At 41.3% G+C, this 23,311-nt stretch overlaps 1 protein-coding gene across 1 annotated transcript in view; it reads right to left on the reverse strand.

Moving 5' to 3' along the window:
- The window catches only part of LOC126252340 (carcinine transporter-like), a 115,274-nt gene that overhangs the window by 43,964 nt on the left and 47,999 nt on the right, over positions 1–23,311 (reverse strand). Inside the window, exons 4-5 of the mRNA XM_049953228.1 lie at positions 10,294–10,451; positions 784–952 (exon numbers count right to left, since the gene is read on the reverse strand). Coding sequence (XP_049809185.1) covers positions 784–952; positions 10,294–10,451 — 327 coding nt within the window. The remainder of the gene's footprint in view (positions 1–783; positions 953–10,293; positions 10,452–23,311) is intronic.

The raw sequence follows: 23,311 nt of genomic DNA on the forward strand, positions 1-23,311 counted from the left end.
TAAGGACATCACACACATCCATGCCCGAGGCAGGATTCGAACCTGCGACCGTAGCAGTCGCGCGGTTCCGGACTGAGCGCCTAGAACCGCTAGACCACCGCGGCCGGCTCGGTCTTTGTGGACATTTCTCTATTATCGAGTAACAGTGAAACTATTTGAAAAGTATTTAATGTCAGAAAATTAATTTTCATTTCTACTTTACAGCTGAACAAGGGGTATTTCTAGATAATCACTTTAAGTACACTCTGCAGTTTGTAAAGGGTGGAGGAAATAAAAGTGGCCCGGAGAACAGGGTTCCAGGTTACAAAGGAACACAGCAAGGAATAGAAATACTAACCTGACTATAGCAGGAGCTGAAATTGATCACCATTCAGTTCTTTTCACGTCTGTGCCCTGGTCAGCAAGATCCTCGAGGCAGATTGAAGCTGGACGGCTGGAATTTCTGTAGTCTCAGCCGAAATGTTTTGCTGCTGTTCTTGAAGATTATGAGGGTTGGTGGGATACACCTTAGACTTGAGGGCTTCCCTCACAAAGTAATCGCACACTGACAGGTCAGGTGACCCAGGTTTTCAGCTAGGGCCGCAACCAGACTGACCTCGGCTAACAACTCTGTCACGCCTGAAGATTGTGTAAAACTGTTCCAGCGTTCGGCCGGCTGTATGGGCATTTGTTCCATCCTAAGTAACTGTAGGTCTTTTCCTCCTCCGTTAATGCTGTCACAAATCGTTTCCACTCGTCCGGACCACTTTTATTTGTCCCACCCTGTATATCTGATATACTTGCCTTTGAAGCAGTAGTGGAATAAAACAAGGGACAGACGCAACCAGAGTGAAGTGCACCCAGTTCTTGAGTAACCAAGCCAATAGTGATATGGCAATTATACCAAGGCAGTAAGACATGAAGGACACAAAATTGACAGAAGAACGGCGTTTGATACTGGCCAACTCGACTCCTGTAAATAAAATTAAAGTACAAAGTTTAGAATGTAATTCATTTGGTAACCCACATGATTGAACTAGCCACCGATTATCTCGAAAATTTTCACTGATTATCTCGTATTCTTACATGAAACGCAGGTGAGACATGACGTAAAATAAAAACCTAAAAGTAATATTGCCTTGTTGTAAAGGGGCAATCAAATGAAGAGAGCGATGCAAAAGAAAGTAAACTGTATAGTATTTCAAAAGTAATCGCCATATCTGTTAATACGTTTATCCCACTCTGAGACAGGACGGTCAAAGTCTTCATGGATAAATATTTGTGGTTGCCTGTTGAATATGATTGTATCCAAGTGGGCGCCAACTAGCCCCAAAGAAATCGTCTAAAGGTCGCCAAGCTTGTTCCAGTATACTGAAAAAGATTCGCTGGGAAGCCCTCACACATCATCCATACAATCACAGTCTCTCCCCATGCGATTTACACATTTCTTTGAGTTGCGAAGAAAGACATTCGTTGATTTGCTTCGTTCGAAAACATGCCCACCTGGGTACAATCATGGTGTCGTAGTTAATCGTAAAAATTGTATTGAGAAAGGCATTGACCGTCATATTTAACAGTAGGATAATCGTTTTAACTGTTATAGTGGTTACTTTTGAAATAATAAACGGTCTATTTACTTTTTTCCATGAGTCTCACTTTCATTTCACTTTGTTTCGACTGCCCTGTATACAGAGGTGCCAGAGGTCATGGGCTAGCTATATGCAAATATACAGATGGCGGTAGTATCGCTGACACGAAGTATAAAAGGACAGTGCACTGGTTGAGCTGTCATTTATACTCAGGTGATTCATGTGAATAGGTTTCCAATGTGATTATAGCCGCACGATGGGAATTGACAGACTTTGAACGTGGAACGGAAATCGTTAGGGGTTTCTATGTTCCAAGATTCACAGTGACAAAAGTATGCTGAGAATACCAAATTTCAGGCATTACCTCTCATCATCGACAACGCAGTGGGTGACGGATTTCACGTAACGACCGAGAGCAGCGGCGTTTGCGTAGAGTTGTCAGTGCTAACAGACAAGCCACACTGAGTGAAATAACCGCAAAAATCAATGTGGGACGAACGACGAACGTATACATTAGGACACTATGGTGAAAAATGACGCTGGTGGGATATGACAGCAGACGGCCGACACTAGTGCCTTTTGCTAGCAGTACGACATCGCAGGCTGTGCCTCTCCTGGTCTCGTGATCACGTTAGTTGGACTCTCGACGATTGGAAAACAGTCGCCTGGTCAGATGAGTACCAATTTCTGTTGGTAAGAGCTGATGGCGGGGTCGACTGTGGCCCAGATCCCACGAAGCCATGGACCCAGATTGTCAACAAGCCTTTTGCAAGCTTCTGGTGTCTCCATAATGGTGTGGGCTGTGTTTACGTGGAGTGGACTGTGTTCTCTGGCCCAACTGAACCTACAAACGGATACGTGCGGTTATTTGGAGACCATTTGCATCCATTATGGACTTCATTCCCAAACAACGATGTCATGTCATCGAACCGCAATTGCTCCCTGTTGGTTTGAAGAACGTTCTGGACAATTCGAGCAAATGATTTGGCCACCCTGATCGCCCGGCATGAATCACATCGAACATTTATGGGATGTAATCGAAAAGGCAGTTCGTACACAACATCCAGCACTGGCAACACTTTCGCAGTTCTGGACGGCTATAGAGGCAGCACGACTGAATAATTCTGGGGCGGATTTCCAACAACTTGTTGTGTCCATCCCACGTCGAATTGCTCCACTAGGCCGGGCAAAAGGAGGTCCGACACGACATTAGGAGGTATTCCATGACTTTTGTCACCTCAGTGTAGAATAACATGCAAAGACACTGAATTATTACAGACTACTACATTTCCTGTTACCTCACGGACGCAAAATTGTTTATAGGCTTGATGAAAGACAATAATTAAGATAAGTAAGCATATTGTATAATGTGAGATGAGATAAAATTTTTTTTAGACTGGTTTCAAACAGATGAGTTTCAGCATAATGCTGATCTAGGTACGTGATAGGACAACCCTTTTCCATTCTTTCTTTGGGTTATCAGTTTTCTGAGTGGTTTGAAGTGACATCCACAACGTCCTCTTCCACGTCAACTTCTTCATTTTAGGGTAGTAATTGCACCGAAAGTTCTTATTTGTTTGTTGGATATATTCAAATCTCTGGCTTCCCCTATACCTTTTAACGTCTGCACCTCTCTCTTGTTCAATAGAAGTTATTCCCTGAAGTCTTAGCACAAGTCCTTCAATTCTGTCCTTTCTTCTTGCCAGTGTTCTCCTTACTTTACTTTTCTCGCCGATTCTGCGGAGAACTTCTACTTTTCTTACCTTGTCCGCCTAATTTTCAATATCTTTCCGTAACACCACACCTCGCACGCTTCGACTCTCTTCTTTTCTAATTTTCCCATAATCCATGATTGACTTCCACACAATGCTGTGGTTACAATGGTGACCATTGATGCCCTATGTGCTAACCTTACCATCGCTTCTGCTTCGTTTCTTTTCTGATCATATTTCTTCTGTAATTATTCATTATATGAGTGGGACACCTTTGGAAGCATAACTGAACATGATATACGTGGAAGACAAGAAATAGTACACAAATCAATGAAACACCTAAGCAAAAAAAGAAAGAGAACGGTATATATGAATGTAATAGAAATGGCTCAAATGGCTCTGAGCACTATGGGACTTAACTTCTGAGGTCATCAGTCCCCTAGAACTTAGAACTACTTAAACCTAACTAACCTAAGGACATCACACACATCCATGCCTGAGGCAGTATTCGAACCTGCGACTGCAGCGGTCGCGCGGTTCCAGATGTAGCGCCTAGTACCGCTCGGCCACTCCGGCCGGAAATGTAATAGAAAAATTTGACTGGGTTACGCACTATTTAGGACTAAGGTACAATTGAGAAACCACAGAAGCATATACTAAAGAACAGCTGCTCATAATAGATTGTATAGGGATGATGAAATTGAAAACAGTTCGAAAAACATAAAAAACTGGAAATCATTATTAAGAATGGAATAAATACTGAACTTATTAAAGACGGAGGAATTATCTTAGAACTGAGAATGCTATGCCTCCTTAAACTATGCTGGGAAAAATATGGAATATTGGAGGAATAGAAAATACCAAAGGTCATTCAACATGTACAGACGGGGAAAGAGGTATTACTGCTAAATAAAAGGGTATATAAGGGGTGGATAAAAACATGGAAGCACAGAAAGCACAACGCATTACCGTGACTAATTCGGTGTAAAAAAAAACAGTTTGAATTCAAAACTGCCTCCAGCAATGGATAAATACAGCTGTTGTTTGGTTTTCAAGGGACTTTTATACCATTCTTCCCGCAAAACGGTGCAAATAACAGCTAACGAATGTAGACAGCTATCACGCCCCGTCTGTCCAAAGTAGAGCACAAAGGCCTTGTCATCTTTAAACACAGAATCACTATTGGTGAACAAGTATTGTGGCATGGGATGGACCTGATGATCCAAGTCGGTCACGTAATCCTTGGCATAAAAGGGCCTTGCACACTAACTAGGACGCCTTTGGAATACTACGACGTGGCTGCCCAAACCATCACCAAACGTCCATCCCCCCCCCCCCCACCCCCTACCCTACACATACCGCCATTTTTCACTCTCGGGACGTAAACTCGTCTGGAAGTTGGAAACAGAAACAAGAATCATCCCACCAAATGACATTCTTTCATTACCCCATAGGCCGGTTTCTAGGGCTTCGGCACAACGTTTTCCATTTATAGGAATCTTCATCACTAATGAGAGGTTTTTGAATTCGAGTTCGCCCTGCAATTCCCGTCTGATGGACTCACTTCATGTTGTTTCCGTGCTAGCGGGGTTCGCGAGTTGGACAGACATTTCTGCAGTGATTTATGCAGCATTCTTCCTCTTCTTTTTCGTCAAAATACTTTTCGATGACATACCGTCATGATCACTCAGAACACTCTTTAGTCCGCTTTACGATATAGTGCATGACGTCAGACTCTACCCACGTTAGAGAAGCACCGACCGTACAATTTGCCCACGTTCGATTTCACGTAGTTCCGACATAAGCCACTCACAACTAACATAAAACTGCTCTGATTAAACATTTTTCGAGGGTGACTATCAACAGCCGTCAAGTAATGTATAAAATGCATGTTTGACCGTCAGCTGATTTTATTTTAAACCCAAATATCGACCGGTTTCAGTCACAGACCTTTTTCACGGATTAGTGTTAAAACAGTTTAAACCACAACAAAACATCTGTCATTACTCAAATAATGGCCACATCTCATGTGTAGGGCATGTCATGAATTCCAGTATACGACACAGGACTACCGATTTCTCTTCATTGCTGCTCTGTTTATGCTTGTTATTAGTATGTTGCTTCTAAAAGTACTGTATCGTATACTGGAATTCATGATGCCCTACACATGAGACGTGGCCATTATTCAAGTAATCACAGATGTGATGTTGTGGCTTAAACTGTTTTAACCCTAATCCGTGAAAATGGTCAGTGACTGAAACTGGTCGATATTTTGGTTTCAAATAAAAGCAGCTGATGGTCAAACATGCATTTTATACTTGCTCTGGCTAAGACTGACACTTACAACGTGTTGAGGACACTGCACAGATGCCTCTCGTGGTCAGACAAGACAGCGCAATATGCAGGCATGACTAGCGCCTGCATTTATGTTTAACGATACATTTATCGCGGTACTTCTATGCTTTTGTCCAATCCCTGCAAGTATTCTGAATAGTGCTTACTAATCTAAATAACAAAAGGAAGGCTTCGGAATCTCTCGGATATACTTTTAATGGAGGGACAAGCAGGTTTCCGAAAAGTAATATCATGCACAGACGGTGTTTTCGCAATGAAAGAGATAATACAATAAACGAGAATTTAATTTGGAAAGTCACATAGCACTTAAGGAACATGAAAACTCATTTCACAGAATTCACAGATATAAGGTATGGATAAGAATGGAAGAAAAGAATCCGAAAACATGCGGTCCCAGTAGCAAAAAGCCTGCACATCAACACCAGAACTATAATTGGCTCGGCTAAAGAGTTAACGCCTGAAATACTAATAAATCAAGAAGTAGAGCAAGGGTGTACCTCTATGTCGGCAATTGCTGCGCAAACACCGTTTCCATGCGTACGCGTACACCGTAACTACTCTACCACACAAACATTTGGGGTTACACTCGTCTGGTATGAGACATTCCCAGATGGGTCCACTGGGGGCCGAACCGCACAATAACCCTGGGTTCCGTGTGGGGAGGCGGTGGGGTGGATGGACTGCTGTGGCCTGTTGTGGGGTTGTGAACAACTGAGGGCTACGGCGGGACGAAGCCTTTCCGTCGTTTCTAGGTCTGCGGTTTAATACAATACAAGGGTGTACATGATCATTAACATAATCAGTATCTACATAGATGACATGATCGGAGGACGCCACCACGCACAAATATTGCGAGGAAGAAACACAACAGTACCATTTTGTTCGCGGATAACCATGTTATCATACAAGACAGCAAAGATAAACTGCAAATGAAACAATGCAAACTAAATGAAATGATCGCAAGCTATAGTTTGACTGAATCTATGAGTAAAATTAAAACATGGTCTTTTTAGGTATTCACTCCATACGAACAAAAAAAGGTATCCCATTTCCATTATTTACGATGTGACATATCATACGATTAAGACGTGGATGTAAATAAAAAAAAAACCTAATACTTTTCTGGCGTATATGTGGCAAAATAAGGTGAACACCTAAGGGTAAAACAAGGAAAGAAGCACAACTGAAGTTTTACGAAGTCATGGCAGCCCTCACTTTATTATACTGTTAGGATAGCTGGACGGTAAAAACAAAGTTTTAAAACTAAAATCATTAGAAATGACATTTGTAAAATCTATGAAAGACTGTACTAGGAAAGACAGAATTAGAAACGAAGGAATAAGGGTAAAGTTAGCGATGCAACCAAAAACTCAAAAGATAATCCAATGGAAATAAAAATGGAGAGAACACGTAAATGGTATGCCATCACAAGGACTTCCTAAACTAGAAATCGAATATAAGCCATGCGGTACAAGAAGTGTGGGAAGGCCAAGGATGAGTTAGTGACACCGAAACAGGCCCTAGGACTAACCCTGGAACTGCAGAAGAAGAAGAAGAAGAAGAAAAAGAAAATGGTGTGCTCCAAACGTACATCCTGGGAAATTTATTCCTCAAAATATGGCCGGTGCTCTTCTTTTGGCCATAAATACCCTCTTTGCCCGTACTAGTCTGCTTTTATGTCCTCGCTTCGTCAGATACGCGTTATTATGCTGTAATGTAGCAAAAATTCTTAGCTTCTTCTACATTGTGTCATCAATTTTGATGTTAAGTTGATCACTAATCTCTTTTCAGCTACTCATTATTTTCTTCTTTCTTCCGTTAAGTCTCCATTCACATTCTGTACTGACTAGGTTGCTCATTCCATTCAACTCGTCCTGCAGTTTTTCTTCGCTTTCATCGAGGACAGTGTTGACATCAGCGAATCATATCATGTACTTTCAACCTGAATTTTAATCTCATTCCTGAACGTTTCTTTTCTCTCCCTCAATGGTTCAACGATGCTCTGACTTTTGTGTTAGTGACACTAAATTATATAATTACCCCACACAATTTTGAAAATTTTTCATGATTGTAGTAAAATAGTCATCAAGCTGAAGATTGTCTTGAGCGCCACAGTGCTTTACTAGGCATAGTTCTTGTGGAGGTATTATGCCGTTACCTTACTCCGACCTCTAAACTAACTTACCCAACCAATCAAAGGGGGACCTACAACTCACCGTGAATTCCGAACCACGGTGCAACTCCGCGTTTTACACACAAGCAAACATTGCCAGAGGTGAAAGAAGTGATAAGTGAAAGATAAAAAGCCTTGGACAGAAGGACAATTGGATTTTTAGTGTGACACTTATTTTTACCACTTTAATTATTTATTTTTACCACTTTCATTATTTACAATGAAGTTTATTGTTTTACAGTTGTCTAGATTCTACATTACAGACCACAACCTCGTAAAGAAGTACATTTTACCAAAGTCTCATAAATAATCACCAGCTCAACATCCATCTACAGCCAAGCACATAAATAATTTATCGCTTTACCGCTGAATAATTTGAAGAATTCTGCCAATTAACGAAGCTTCTACTAGTTTTTCCGTAAGCCATCAGCACTGCAGAAAGTTCTCCATCTTCGTAATGCCTTCACTACCCATTTCACGTTCGTCAGTGGGGCTTCAGTGCAAACGAATTCACTTGCAATGGCATGCTCGTCCATGGTCACTGAACCACCGAGCTTTCCTTGTACCTACGTTTCGCTTTCCAGCCTCTGTGATTGCCCTTGTTAGAGACGTCCATTCCTTTTCAATTGAACTGTCTACTGAGCTACTCCTTATCGCAGTATCTGTAGCCGTCGATAACTTCAAGCGTGTCTCTTCGCTCCTTAGTACTTCCGTATCCCATTTCTTTGCGCAATGACTCGTCCTGATTAGTCTCTTAAACCTCAGCCTACTCTTAAACATCACTACGTTGTGATCTGAGTCTATATCTGCTCCTGGGCAAGTCTTACAATCCAGTATCTGATTTCGGAATCTCGGCCTGACCATGATGTAATTAAACTACAATCTTCTCATATGCTTCCGACCTTTTCCCAGTATACCTCCTTCTCTTATGATTCTTGAACTGAGTATTCGCTATAACTATCCTTCAACTGTCTGAGATTCTGTGCTCCGACTCGTAGAACGTTATCCTTTCGTTGGCTGTTCAATCTTTTTCTCATGGTCGCCTCACTGTTTACAGTCATTTCCCAGATATCCGAATTGAGGACTAATCCGGAATTTTTTGCCAATGGAGAGATCATCATGACGTTTGTTCAGTTACAGGTCATCTGTGGATGCACTTTATATGTCCTTAAAGCAGTGGCTTCCATTGCCCTCTCATTTCTGGATGAATCCTGTGGATCATATTTCTTCCTCCCTCTTCCACTAAATTTTGTTGTTTCATTGCCAGGCTGCAGTTGAATTAGATCAATTTCTTCAATCCTTGAAGATTTTTTAACTGTCTTCTGTACAGCTATATTCCCTCCGTCATTACTTTCATCACTACTGTATGTCCTTAAAGCAGTGGCTTCCATTGCCCTCTCATCCTCATTTCTGGATGAATCCTGTGGATCATATTTCTTCCTACCTCTTCCACTAAATTTTGTTGTTTCATTGCCAGGCTGCTGTTGAATTAGATCAGTTTCTTCAATCCTTGAAGATCTTTTAATTGCCTTTCGTACAGCTATATTCCCTCCGTCATTGCTTTCATCATTACTTTCTCCACCACTTGGAACATATTCATCAGAATCTTCAAACACATCTTCATCAGAAATTGAAACTGCGTCTGGCAGTAATGATGAACATGCATTTCCTTCTGTACTGGTACTGGGATGACCTTAAAGAAAATAAAAATGAAATAAGTTTAATAGGCGGTTGATAATATTTTAGATTGGTATTAAGTAGAGATACCACTCCATTTATGGTTTTGTGTTGGAAAAATTAGGGATAAATGCTTCTGATACCAGTTTATCTTAGTAACCTTACCTTCAAGGCAAAGTGACGACTTCAGCGATGATATTTCAGGATCAGTTTGTTCCTCAAGCTCTTCCTTATCGCCTCTGTGAAACATGATGTTTGTGCGCACCAAGACTCTCTAGACTTCTCACTAACAATGCGCCGAATGGTTACGGGAATTGTTAAAGGAACAACTCTTATTATTGTGTATTCCAGCCAGATTTAAGTCCAATGTCACAGCACTGTTTCAATTGTTGAAACGATCTGTCAGCAAAAAAGGCCAATGTCGACATTGGCCCTTCTTACAACAAATGTGAAGTAAGAGGGAGGGCCAATGTGAAAATTGGCCATTTTATGCTGTTTGGAAACTTGATAAAACACTTTGGGGCTTACATCTTAAAACCCCAGTATCTCTCATCCTATGTGGCCATTTTAACATTATAAGGAGCACGTAAAACTTTATGGCGAACACGAACACCAATAAAATCAGTTTTGACAAATATTGACACTGGCCCTTTTAGAACCATGCCACAGAATTATTGCGGTTGTCAACAAATTGTCTTTTAAAACATTTTTAGATAATATTTTAGTGATTGTTAGATAGTAGTGTTGTTAATAAATGGTATCATTTCTTTACATACTTGTGCTTTTTTATTACTCCAACTTAACTCACCTGTCGCCATGGTTGCTTCTAACATGGGCAAGTGTGTGCCTTCAGAGGCTGCTGACAGAGCAATGTAGAGAGGGAAGACGGACACTGAAGCGGGGAGCAGTGTCTGGGACAGCGCCGTGGCACTCAGGCCTAGCAGAAACTGCTTCTTTCGTCCAAATCTGTGACAGGCAAACACATTTGATGTAAACACCGAACACTAAAATGGTCACAGATTTCTTATCATTCCACTGATAATGACATACAACATGAAAATACATATTAACAACAACATTGTGACACGAAAATATCATGTAACTATTTCTCTGCCAATCATTTCTAATCGCATTCAGGTTATGTGTGAAATAATAATGTCATTCTGTGACATAACACAGTTTTTTTCATCTTCTAACTTTTAGCGATAGCTTTAAAGAAGTTCAAGGTTCGTAGAACTGTCTCATAAATAAATCACTACTGTATTGTGTAGTGAGCTGTAGTCTCACTGTTGGGACATGTCGTCGGGAAAGATTCTACCAAGGTACAGGGTAGTCGTTACTGACGATTGATGATGGCTTCCTCTTACATGCAGTGTCTGGTGTTTCTGAAAAGTTCAGTTCAGTAAAACTTGTCGGTTAAAAGCAGACAGCCTATGAATGTGGGTTCACTGGATAGACTGATATACCACGAGGTAATAAAAGAATCGTGTCTCTAGCTTAAGACTAACATTCGAACTCAAGTCACTAGTTACAACATATTCATCCCCTGTCAGTGCCATATTGACTGGAAAACGTCTTGCGCCACAGGAATACAGATTGATGGCAGAATTAGACAGTTATCCACGTCGACAACATCACGATTCTTTCAGTAGGACTCGGTACACACATTTTAATTCGTTTTGTAATATTTTATAGCTAGATACCTTTAATGCGGAGAGCTCTTTCTCAATCAAGTATTCCCAACGATCTTCCTCAGTGGCAAATTCTTACCAGACAGAGGAAATAGATATTAAGATAAATTGGCTTAGCCGCATAAATAACAAAAATTTCAAGTCTCAGCTTCCATAAATTTTACTTAAGTTCTCAAACGAAACTACTGTCAAATATATCCTCCATTTATAATATGAAACGTATAATCGTCCGGTGACCTGCCTTGTAAACTGACAGTACTTCACTACCGTATCCAAAGAATACTGCACATAGGGCAACAATAGCAGCGGCAGCTCATACTGTATAAAAGTGCAGGCATGTTTACGAATATAATGTTGAATGAGAAACTAAGCTATTTCTAATAGCAAACTGATGATGTTATTCGTATGTATTACACGAATTAATGTCAACTAGAACTGTACAACTTCGCAGTCTGTCTACACGAATAGACAGAAAAACACAGTGAAAACGCGAGGGAATAGATGAAGTGATTAAATGTATAAAGACAGTTGAAGATGTAATAACAAACCATTTGATCTCCTTAAGGTGAGCCTTAGTGTGGAGAGAAATTTCAACTGGTTCACTTTCTCGAAATCGTGAGGGAAATGAATATATTTAGAAATGTCTGATAGACATCATCAGATTCTAATTTGTCTCCCAATAAACCAGATATTAAAACTTGGATAAAGAATATAGCCTTGTGGGAATTTCATTGTGAGATGATAAACGGTACTTTCTCCTGTTCACTATTGTTTAGGTGATAACTGCCGAATATAGTAATGATTCTAGCAACAAACTAACAGAGCTGTGGAAAGAATATGATAAATGAGACTTAAATTAATGGAAATATGTCCAGTATTTGTCTGAGATACATTAACATTTCCAATCATTTTCTGTAGGGGATAAAAATAACTGACTAACACAACATGAGTCTTTCAGGGAATTGAATCTTGGATCTGAAACTCGTAACGTACGGGTGGAATAGAAGAGATAGGAAACCCCGTACAATACAAACGTGAACTGGTAACGGGGAAAAAATGGAAATGAGCGTGTGGCATTGTTGGCCGGGAGGCCCCATCCGGGGAAGTACAGCCGCCGAGTGCAAGTCTTATTTCAGTCGACCCCACATTGGGCGACTTACGTGCCGATGATGAGGATGAAATGATGATGAGAACAACACAACACCCGGTCCACGAGCGGAGAAAATCTCCAACCCGGCCGGGAATAGAAACCGGGCACGCTGCATGAGAGGCAAGCACGTACGTAACCACTCAGCTAAGCAAGCGGACGGTAACGGGAAATCAGCGATATATGAACTACGTGTTCTTGTAGTATCTATCCTACTCGCTAGATCTGGCACCGTTCGACTTCTCTCTACTCCCTCATCTGATCAAACATGTAATCTAAAACGTTTTCAATCTAATGAGAAATTCTGACTGAAGTAATCGAATGTACTCACTGGAAAAGAAAAGTTATACACACTGGACTCATCTAAAAGAATACCAAATTAAAAATAAAAGAAAAAATTGTCGACCTGAAAACCACGATCTTTTTCTGGGTGACAGAAATTTTCGCTTTTCTTAGAAGACACTGCATCGGCTTCAGCAGAAAAATGTTCTCCTCCTATTTAGACTCATGTGTGTATATCGCCATATAAAAGCCGTAATCAGAGTACTGTGAAGTCTCGACTGGAAAACCTAGCCACGATCATAAATCATCGCATGGTACGCTTTTTGCTTCAAAACGATATATTCTACAACCAACCATATAATTTCCAGATCCTTGTCAGTTGGCACAGCTTTGGTGACAGCGTAGCAAGCGAGGTATTCATTGCAGATTGTTATCCAAGAATTCCTATTTGTCACTTTGGGAAACCCCACGAGAAATCGTTCAGCGGAATGGCAGTGCAGTAGGTGTAGGTACGAGATGCTCTGGAGGTAACTGTGACATGTGCTTCCATCGCTGGCATTCATTACAATGGCTCACATAGTGTCTAATAGATCAGTATCCACCTGGCTGGTGATTTAACTTCAGCGTCTTCATGAATACCAGGTAACTAACGTCGGAGTGTCTGAACAAATTTGAATAGCTGACTGTAGCTGAGCTGGGGTGATGAGTAACTTTTTGTGACTCAGTGTATCACAGTTCTTCTTGCATAATGTTCTATTTATCAACTATAATTCTTCTTAGCTTGGTTCTTCCTTCTTCAAGTCTTCTATAGTTGTCAGTTTTTTTGGATCATCCCTCTGTTCGCCGGCAGTATCATTTAATGCAGCGATCACTGAGATTTCGACGCGTTTTTATGTTCCAGCAAAGGATTATTTGAATGTCCCTTGTTGTATACCCACAGTGACTTCGTACTCCTGGGGCCTCATTGCCCAAATCGTCAGTGGACTGATGGATCCTTCAACCTAGTCGGCCAGCGTAGAGGTGGTCCATCATAGTGCTGAATGTTTTGTCAAATATATATTGCTGGAAAATGTGAAGACACAAATTACGGCAAGGCACTCTTTATCTGTTATAGAGAAATTCATCTCCAACTTGAAGAGTCCCCTGATTGCATAAGTTATCATCTTTTCAGCATCTCCTTGAATTTGTACCAGAACTGCAGCAATACCATAACCACTGGCATCTTGTCATACAATGCGAGGGCTGGAGAAGATGGTAGCCCCTCCCCGTGAATGAGGAAAGATCTTTCTTGCATCTTGTTTCCTAAATATTTGGCATCTCGCAGCAGTACCTTTTGCAAGGGTTGTGTCTTTATACAGAAGTTCTTTATGAGCTGCTGGTAGTATGTACACATTCCGACATAACTTCTCACATCAGGAATGTGCTAAGGAGTCGGGGAATCTGCTCTTACTTTCTCTGGACTACGGGCTCCATCGCCATTAATTAGGTGGCTGGAGTATTTTGTATTCCAAACAGCATAACTTGAAACATATAGACGCTGTCAGGAGTCATGAAGGCAGTCTTCTCCCAGTCAGTCTCGATATCAGTCTCAGCCATAGTTGAGATATACTTTATTCATTTCAAGCATTCCAGTGTGTCATCAGTGTACATCAATGCACAGGCATCTCTTTTCGCGATTTTGTTCATACATCGATAATTGACACAGGAACGCCATGAGGCAGTCTACTTTTTCACAAGGATCACAGGAAAGGACCATAGACTCTGTGGAGGTGCAATAATGTCATCTTGCAGCATCTTTTCCACTATGCTTCCTAATTACCCATTGCTTAGGCAGAGACACACTGTATGATTGTTAGCTAATTAGTGGTTGATCCACAGTTCTGATACAGTGCTTTGCCATGGGCCATTTGGTCTGTCTTTTCTCCATTCCAGATTAGGGGGTATCCAGAAATTGGCGCAGAACAGCTACCACTCACTAGCGTTGCTCCTCAGTCATGCCAGATCTTATCGGCAGCTCGAAAGTAGCTCTCTCCCCTCCATTGCCTGTAGTATCTGAGAATAATTTTTCATCAGTGGTGCTAAGCTGGTTCAGTTTTTCCTACGGACACACCATTAGGTACGATTTGTGGCTGCTCATGACAACTATTGATCTTAAATTCTCTTACTTATCCGACCAAAAAGACATCTTACTAAAACTTATTGTTAATAATATTAAACCTGTTTGTAAGCAGACTGAACAACTCAGGACAATTAATGACACAAGTGTTGCTGATTACAGGACCAAACTACAAGTGAAAAAATAACATGCAATGCTCTCTGTGTTAATATTGATGATACCATTAGCAAATTTATTACTGTACTTTCTGATACACTTGAACAATATTGTCCCACGGTAGCTATAAGACACTAATCTCCAGCTGTAAAGACTTGACAGACATCTGTATGTAAACGGTTCAAATCAGAATTAGAAAAACTTAGATCTTTAGTTTCGATTTATTATGATAAATCAAAGAACTATCATAAAGATAAAATGAAGTACATAAAAAGTCATTACAGAATAGAGATTAGAAGTGCCGAATGCCAATCAAGTGATGAATTTATTAGTAATGCCCATAATAAGTGTAAAGCTGCCTGTTAGGCTGTGAAGGCTAAGATATGTAGAAGTAAGACCCATGAAAATCTTTCAAGTCATGTCAGTATCACACCCGATGAATTTAATTCCTTTCTTGTCAACATCTCAAATGTAGCTAACTCAAGCTTAGATATCTCTCAAAAATGTCAAAATGAACAAAGCTTTCAAGTTACCAATGTGTTCCTGAAACACTCACAAAACGTAACAAAAACTGATAAGTGGTCAACAGTTACGGTCCAAGCAAACAAGAAAGATATAGCAGTAAAATCCTGAAGCTTATTAGGGATTAAGCAATTGTTGTTGTGGTCTTCAGTCCTGAGACTGGTTTGATGCAGCTCTCCATGCTACTCTATCATGTGCAAGCTTCTTCATCTCCCAGTACGTACTGCAGCCTACATTCTTCTGAATCTGCTTAGTGTATTCATCTCTTGGTCTCCCTCTACGATTTTTACCCTCCACGCTGCCCTCCAATACTAAATTGGTGATCCCTTGATGCCTCAGAATGTGTCCTACCAATCGATCCCTTCTTCTAGTCAAGCTGTGCCACAAACTCCTCTTCGCCCCAATCCTATTCAATACCTCCTCATTGGTTATGAGATCTACCCATCTAATCTTCAGCATTCTTCTGTAGCACCACACTTCGAAAGCTTCTCTTCTCTTCTTGTCCAATCTGTTTATCGTCCATGTTTCACTTCCATACATGGCTACAATCCATACAAATACTTTCAGAAACATCTTCCTGACACTTAAATCTATACTCGATATTAACAAATTTCTCTTCTTCAGAAACGCTTTCCTTGCCATTGCCAGTCTACATTTTATATCCTCTCTACTTCGACCATCATCAGTTATTTTGCTCCCCAAATAGCAAAACTCCTTTACTACTTTAAGTGTCTCGTTTCCTAATCTAATTCCCTCAGCATCACCCGACTTAATTTGACTACATTCCATTATTCTCGTTTTGCTTTTGTTGATGTTCATCTTATATCCTCCCTTCAAGACACTGTCCATTCCGTTCAACTGCTCTTCCAAGTCCTTTGCTGTCTCTGACAGAATTACAATGTCATCGGCGAACCTTAAAGTATTTATTTCTTCTCCATGCATTTTAATACCTACTCCGAATTTTTCTTTTGTTTCCATTACTGCTTGCTCAATATACAGATTGAATATATACAGATTGAATAACATCGGGGAGAGGCTACAACCCTGTCTCACTCCCTTCCCAACCACTGCTTCCCTTTGATGTCCCTCGACTCTTATAACTGCCATCTGGTTTCTGTACAAATTGTAAATAGCCATTCGCTCCCTGTATTTTACCCCTGCCACCTTCAGAATTTGAAACAGAGTATTCCAGTCAACATTGTCAAAAGCTTTTTCCAAGTCTACAAATGCTAGAAACGTAGGTTTGCCTTTTCTTAGTCTAGCTTCTAAGATAAGTCGTAGGGTCAGTATTGCCTCACGTGTTCCCATATTTCTACGGAATCCAAACTGATCTTCCCCGAGGTCGGCTTCTACCAGTTTTTCCACTCGTCTGTAAAGAATTCGCGTTGGTATTTTGCAGCCGTGACTTATTTAACTGATAGTTCGGTAATTTTCACATCTGTCAACACCTGCTGTCTTTGCGATTGGAATTATTATATTCTTCTTGAGTCTGAGGGTATTTCGCCTGTCTCATACATTTTGCTAACCAGATGGTAGAGTTTTGTTAGGACTGGCTCTCTCAAGGCCGTCAGTAGTTCTAATGGAATGTTGTCTACTCCTGGGGCCTTGTTTCGACTCAGGTCTCTCAGTGCTCTGTCAAACTCTTCACGCGGTATCGTATCTCCCATTTCATCTTCATCTACATTCTCTTCCCTTTCTATAACATTACCCTCACGTGCATCGCCCTTGTGTAGTCCCTCTATATACTCCTTCCACCTTTCTGCCTTCCCGTCTTTGCTTAGAACTGGGTTTCCATCTGAGCTCTTGATATTCATACAAGTGGTTCTCTTTTCTCCAAAGGTCTCTTTAATTTTCCTGTAGGCAGTATCTAAATTACCCCTAGTGAGATAAGCCTCTACATCCTTACATTTGTCCTCTAGCCATGCCTGCTTAGCCATTTTACACTTCCTGTCGATCTCATTTTTGAGACGTTTGTATTCCTTTTTGCCTGCTTCATTTACTGCATTTTTATATTTTCTCCTTTCATCAATTAAATTCAGTATTTCTTCCGTCACCCAAGGATTTCTACTACCCTCGTCTTTTTACCTATTTGATCCTCTGCTGCCTTCACTATTTTATCCCTGAAAGCTACCTATTCTTCTTCTACTGTATTTCTTTCCATCATTCTTGTTAATTGTTCCCTTATGCTCTCCTTGAAACTCTGTACAACCTCTGGTTTAGTCAGTTTATCCAGGTCCCATCTCCTTAAATTCCCACTTTTTTGCAGTTTCTTCGGTTTTAATCTACAGTTCATAACCAATAGATTGTGGTCAGACTCAACATCTGCCCCTGGAAATGTCCTACAATTTAAAACCTGGTTCCTAAATCTATGTCTTACCATTATATAATCTATCTGAAACCTGTCAGTATCTACAGGCTTCTTCCATGTATACAACCTTCTTTTATGATTCTTGAATTATTATGCAATTATATTATTGAAAAGGTAGTGTGCACTGATTAATTTGATGTTTGAATAAGGTTGATTTCCACCCCACATAAAAATAATGGTGGTTTTTCCCTTACACAAAAAGACTGACAAATCAAGACCTAATAATTTCCATTCCATGTCCCTTGTTCCTGTTCTGTCAAAAATTGCAAAATAATTCTTTCAGTTAGAAATTTCAATGTATTTATCGCGTCATGGATTTTTGTCACAATTACAACATGGATTCGGCTCTGTCTACAGTTCAGACAGTCAAAAGTATTGTATCATTTATTTTAAACTTATTTCAGCCAAAATTATTTGCTTTTGTTACACTTGTGAACCTCAGTAAGGGTTTTGACCCAGCGAATCACAAAATCTTGTCACAAAAGCTGTGACAGTAGTACTTTAGAAGCAAGGTAGGCTACTTCCTCCCATGGAATCTAACTTGAATGATATAAAACAGATGGTGGACTTTAGCAGCTTAAGATCAGGTGCATGAAATATCACGCAGGTCTTCCATAGGGACCTTTGTTGTTTAACATTTGTATAAATGATATTGCAAATATGGTAAAATGTAGATCAGTTCTTTGTGCAGATGATACTACTTTTATACTAGCAAGGAAGGACTCTGATACATTAAAATTTCAAGGTAAAGAAAAATTAAGAAGAGCTAATGATTGGTTTGAAATTAATGAGTTAAGATTCAAACCTGACAAAACAATAAATCTTCTCTTCACTCTGTGCAATATAGAAACAGATAACAAATCAGCAAAACTCCTCGGTATTCACCTTAACTAAAGATTAACTTCGGAGACACATACGAATTTTATATAAAACAAAGATAGCAAAAATCACTTAATCACTGGGGAAACTTAGAGCTTGTGTAAGTGATAATACTTTACTTACTTAATACCATGTCTTCTTCTGTACACTTAATGCTGTGGGGTATCTCACCAAGAGCAAAGACAATCTTTATTTGACAAAAAAAGACCATTAGGTGCAACTTAGGAATTTCTGAGAGTAGAATTTATTGTGGAGTCCATTTTAAAAACCTGACAATACTCATCATCCCATCATTGTTAATGTTCAGTTGTTTGTTACACGTAAAAGAAAATCAACGCAAAATGTACCCTACCACAATCAGCTCATCTACACGAAACATGAAACAAAGAAAATGTATATACGCCTGCAAGTAGGCTTCAGAAGAGAATTAAGAACTACCAGTACATGAGGTAAGTTTTTTAATTATTTGCCTTCACAGGCATATGACGTTTCATTATCTGCTGATGAAAATGTTACAAAGAAGTGGCTAAAGGATAAAGCTTTTTATATGCTAGAAGACGATTGTACATGCTATAAAGGAGACATTATTTACTGACTCTCTTATCTGTGGGAATGTTAAAGTCCTGTAGTTCTGATTTGCAGATATTTTAAGTAACATTCTGCATTTGACATTCTTTGTATAAAATGTTCATGTATTTTCTATGTATTTGCTTTTAAGCACTTTATTTAATATATTTCTGTATGATGGCATCAACTGCATCGTAAAATGTTTAAAGGTGAAATAAAATGATTTGATCTGACTTGACTGGAAGACCTGCAGTCCTTATGATCTCCACTGGCATATGGGTTTCATGGGTGAATCTGAGTCGATTTTTGCAACCGACAAAAGCTTCACAGTTTAACTTAGTATATAGACTGGTAACTGGGACTTATATCGTCGATTGTAGTGGGTGTAATGTCTTCACCGGTGAACAGCCATCCAGGACAATCTTTGTTATGTGATGTGTGCCTGTTGGAACAGCTTCTTCAAGCTAGAGCCCTGGTGACACTCGGTCTATGACTGCTTGTGTACCATGCAAGACGACATGTCCGAGAATAATGTTACGACTACATGCCGTTAAAAAGACACATTCAGAGAGATGGGTTCTGACAGTGACAGTTATTCTTGCAATACATGTTCTTGTAGGCAGGATGTGTTTCCAGTTTACGATTTTCAGCACACACAGTTTTCTATAACAGAATGTAGTCTTAATTAGCTGGCAATGATAAGCATTCGAAATTATGGGGAAAAAAACCCTTGAGTCGACTAGTGCCTGGGCAGCTTGTCCATCAAGATTGCAAGGTGGCTTTCATTTGTGACGTTCATTTCGCAGATTATTCTGCATGTTTGAAGTAAATAAACCCATATAATGGTTAATTAGTCTTATTAGGTGGATTAGAAAGAGAGATACGAGATGAATAAACACATGTCTGAAATAATACGGGCTTTGGTAATGATAAGATTTAGTTGCATGCTGTAGGTGTAAGCAAAGTAAATTTGCCAGTGGAGGCAAGGAGTGGACGGGCGCAGCTGGAGAGGCGAAGGCCGGCGAGCGGCGGAAGAGCATTGTGCAGGGGCCGGGGATCCCAGGGGATGGGGCCACTGACCGGCAAGCATCAAAAGTAACACCGCCGGGTGTCAGGTGAGAGAGAGAGATGGGAAATGTCGAGCAGACAGAGAACGTCCAACATACGCGCTGGCACCGCACGGTCGCACGCTGTTTTAGCGGCAAATGGGCTGAGCTCTGATTGGGCAGTTAGTGCAGAAAACACTGAGGGTCAACGCCCACTGTTTGAACAGAGAAATTTTTGGATAGGTGGAGAAATTGTATCACTCCGCGAGGGAGATGTAGGAGGCCTTTGCAGCGTCGGGATTGGCTGATTAGATTTTGGCGGCAAGATTGTCACACGAGCATCTTGCTGAGAGAGGTAGGGGGGAGAGCGTCTTGTGCCGTGAAAGCGGACAGTCGCAAAGTTCGGTAGCTCTGAGATAGGGACTTAGATTCTGAATACTGTGCTGTGTATGATCTAGAGTCTGCAGCTACAGTAAGACATCAGCGTCCACGATAGGCATTGCATTAACTACTAGTATAATTACAGTTGATTCCGCCTTATAGGCTGACAGTCAGCATTGAACATACACTCCTGGAAATTGAAATAAGAACACCGTGAATTCATTGTCCCAGGAAGGGGAAACTTTATTGACACATTCCTGGGGTCAGATACATCACATGATCACACTGACAGAACCACAGGCACATAGACACAGGCAACAGAGCATGCACAATGTCGGCACTAGTACAGTGTATATCCACCTTTCGCAGCAATGCAGGCTGCTATTCTCCCATGGAGACGATCGTAGAGATGCTGGATGTAGTCCTGTGGAACGGCTTGCCATGCCATTTCCACCTGGCGCCTCAGTTGGACCAGCGTTCGTGCTGGACGTGCAGACCGCGTGAGACGACGCTTCATCCAGTCCCAAACATGCTCAATGGGGGACAGATCCGGAGATCTTGCTGGCCAGGGTAGTTGACTTACACCTTCTAGAGCACGTTGGGTGGCACGGGATACATGCGGACGTGCATTGTCCTGTTGGAACAGCAAGTTCCCTTGCCGGTCTAGGAATGGTAGAACGATGGGTTCGATGACGGTTTGGATGTCCCGTGCACTATTCAGTGTCCCCTCGACGATCACCAGTGGTGTACGGCCAGTGTAGGAGATCGCTCCCCACACCATGATGCCGGGTGTTGGCCCTGTGTGCCTCGGTCGTATGCAGTCCTCATTGTGGCGCTCACCTGCACGGCGCCAAACACGCATACGACCATCATTGGCACCAAGGCAGAAGCGACTCTCATCGCTGAAGACGACACGTCTCCATTCGTCCCTCCATTCACGCCTGTCGCGACACCACTGGAGGCGGGCTGCATGATGTTGGGGCGTGAGCGGAAGACGGCCTAACGGTGTGCGGGACCGTAGCCCAGCGTCATGGAGACGGTTGCGAATGGTCCTCGCCGATACCCCAGGAGCAACAGTGTCCCTAATTTGCTGGGAAGTGGCGGTGCGGTCCCCTACGGCACTGCGTAGGATCCTACGGTCTTGGCGTGCATCCGTGCGTCGCTGCGGTCCGGTCCCAGGTCGACGGGCACGTGCACCTTCCGCCGACCACTGGCGACAACATCGATGTACTGTGGAGACCTCACGCCCCACGTGTTGAGCAATTCGGCGGTACGTCCACCCGGCCTCCCGCATGCCCACTATACGCCCTCGCTCAAAGTCCGTCAACTGCACATACGGTTCACGTCCACGCAGTCGCGGCATGCTACCAGTGTTAAAGACTGCGATGGAGCTCCGTATGCCACGGCAAACTGGCTGACACTGACGGCGGCGGTGCACAAATGCTGCGCAGCTAGCGCCATTCGACGGCCAACACCGCGGTTCCTGGTGTGTCCGCTGTGCCGTGCGTGTGATCATTGCTTGTACAGCCCTCTCGCAGTGTCCGGAGCAAGTATGGTGGGTCTGACACACCGGTGTCAATGTGTTCTTTTTTCCATTTCCAGGAGTGTAGTCAACCAGTGCACAGAGCTATCATACTGGTATTGCATGTTAGTACAAGACACACTGGGCTGCACCCTAAAGGTTGTTGAGCCAGTCTTGAAAGCGTTGTATACCATTTAGAGGAAATATAGGGCTTGTGGTATTAGCAGTTTCTGAGTAGTTTATTCTGCTCAAGATATTTGAGAGACTTAATTCAGCGACTTCGCAGCTGCAGTCATCGCCCCAGTAGTATCGACGAAGCCAGCAGGCTGGTAGACGGTATTGTAAAACTTGCAGCAGTGGCAGTAAAGTTCAGAAATAGTTGTTGGATCGTGTTCTTGCCATCCACTGAACATCCGTGCAGTTTTGCTTACGATTCGTTATTGGTTATTTGTCTTTTTGCATGTTGTTTGGTTTGTTTCTTGGTGACGGTGTCCGAAGTACGTTTTATTACAGACACAAAAGAGATTATAGGAACGCAGTCAGATTGCATTTACCATTTGCTTATCCAGGGGCATAATTAAATCTAACTTCGCATCAACTTAACATTAAGAGCTGAGAGCCAATCTTACCAGTGTAGTATGTCTAAGAACAGTGTACAATTTGTTTAATTTGTTTTCATTCATGATTTGTTCAATATGATCTAATTTCTATCGTGAGATAATTCACAATAAATACAAGTTATTTACAATATCGCTTTTGATTTAGTAGTTAGTGGTAGTTAGCCATCACTGTCACATTAATATACTTCATTCATGTTTAATATCGGCCACTACCCCAATAAGAAGTCCTCCACATGGCTTTACCCTGACAGGATCGATATTAAAACTGGTAATTAAGAAAGACAGAAACAGTGGCAAACCAAATAACGAGAAGAATTGACTCAGTGGAAAATTTTCAGTAATTGTGATCCAACATTTGCTTGTTTCGCGAGATTTGTATTTATATGTGAGTTGTATTTTATTGTGTTGCTTATGTTTCATGTTCTTTTGTGGGGAGTGTTGTGTATAATTGTGCTATAGTAAATAGGAGTGTATTTGTTTACGTGTGACTTTGAACGCAGGTTCAGATTATCAGATTATAGGATACGTA

The sequence above is a fragment of the Schistocerca nitens genome, chromosome 4 (genome assembly GCF_023898315.1).
Source record: "Schistocerca nitens isolate TAMUIC-IGC-003100 chromosome 4, iqSchNite1.1, whole genome shotgun sequence".
In the NCBI taxonomy this organism is placed as follows: domain Eukaryota; kingdom Metazoa; phylum Arthropoda; class Insecta; order Orthoptera; family Acrididae; genus Schistocerca; species Schistocerca nitens.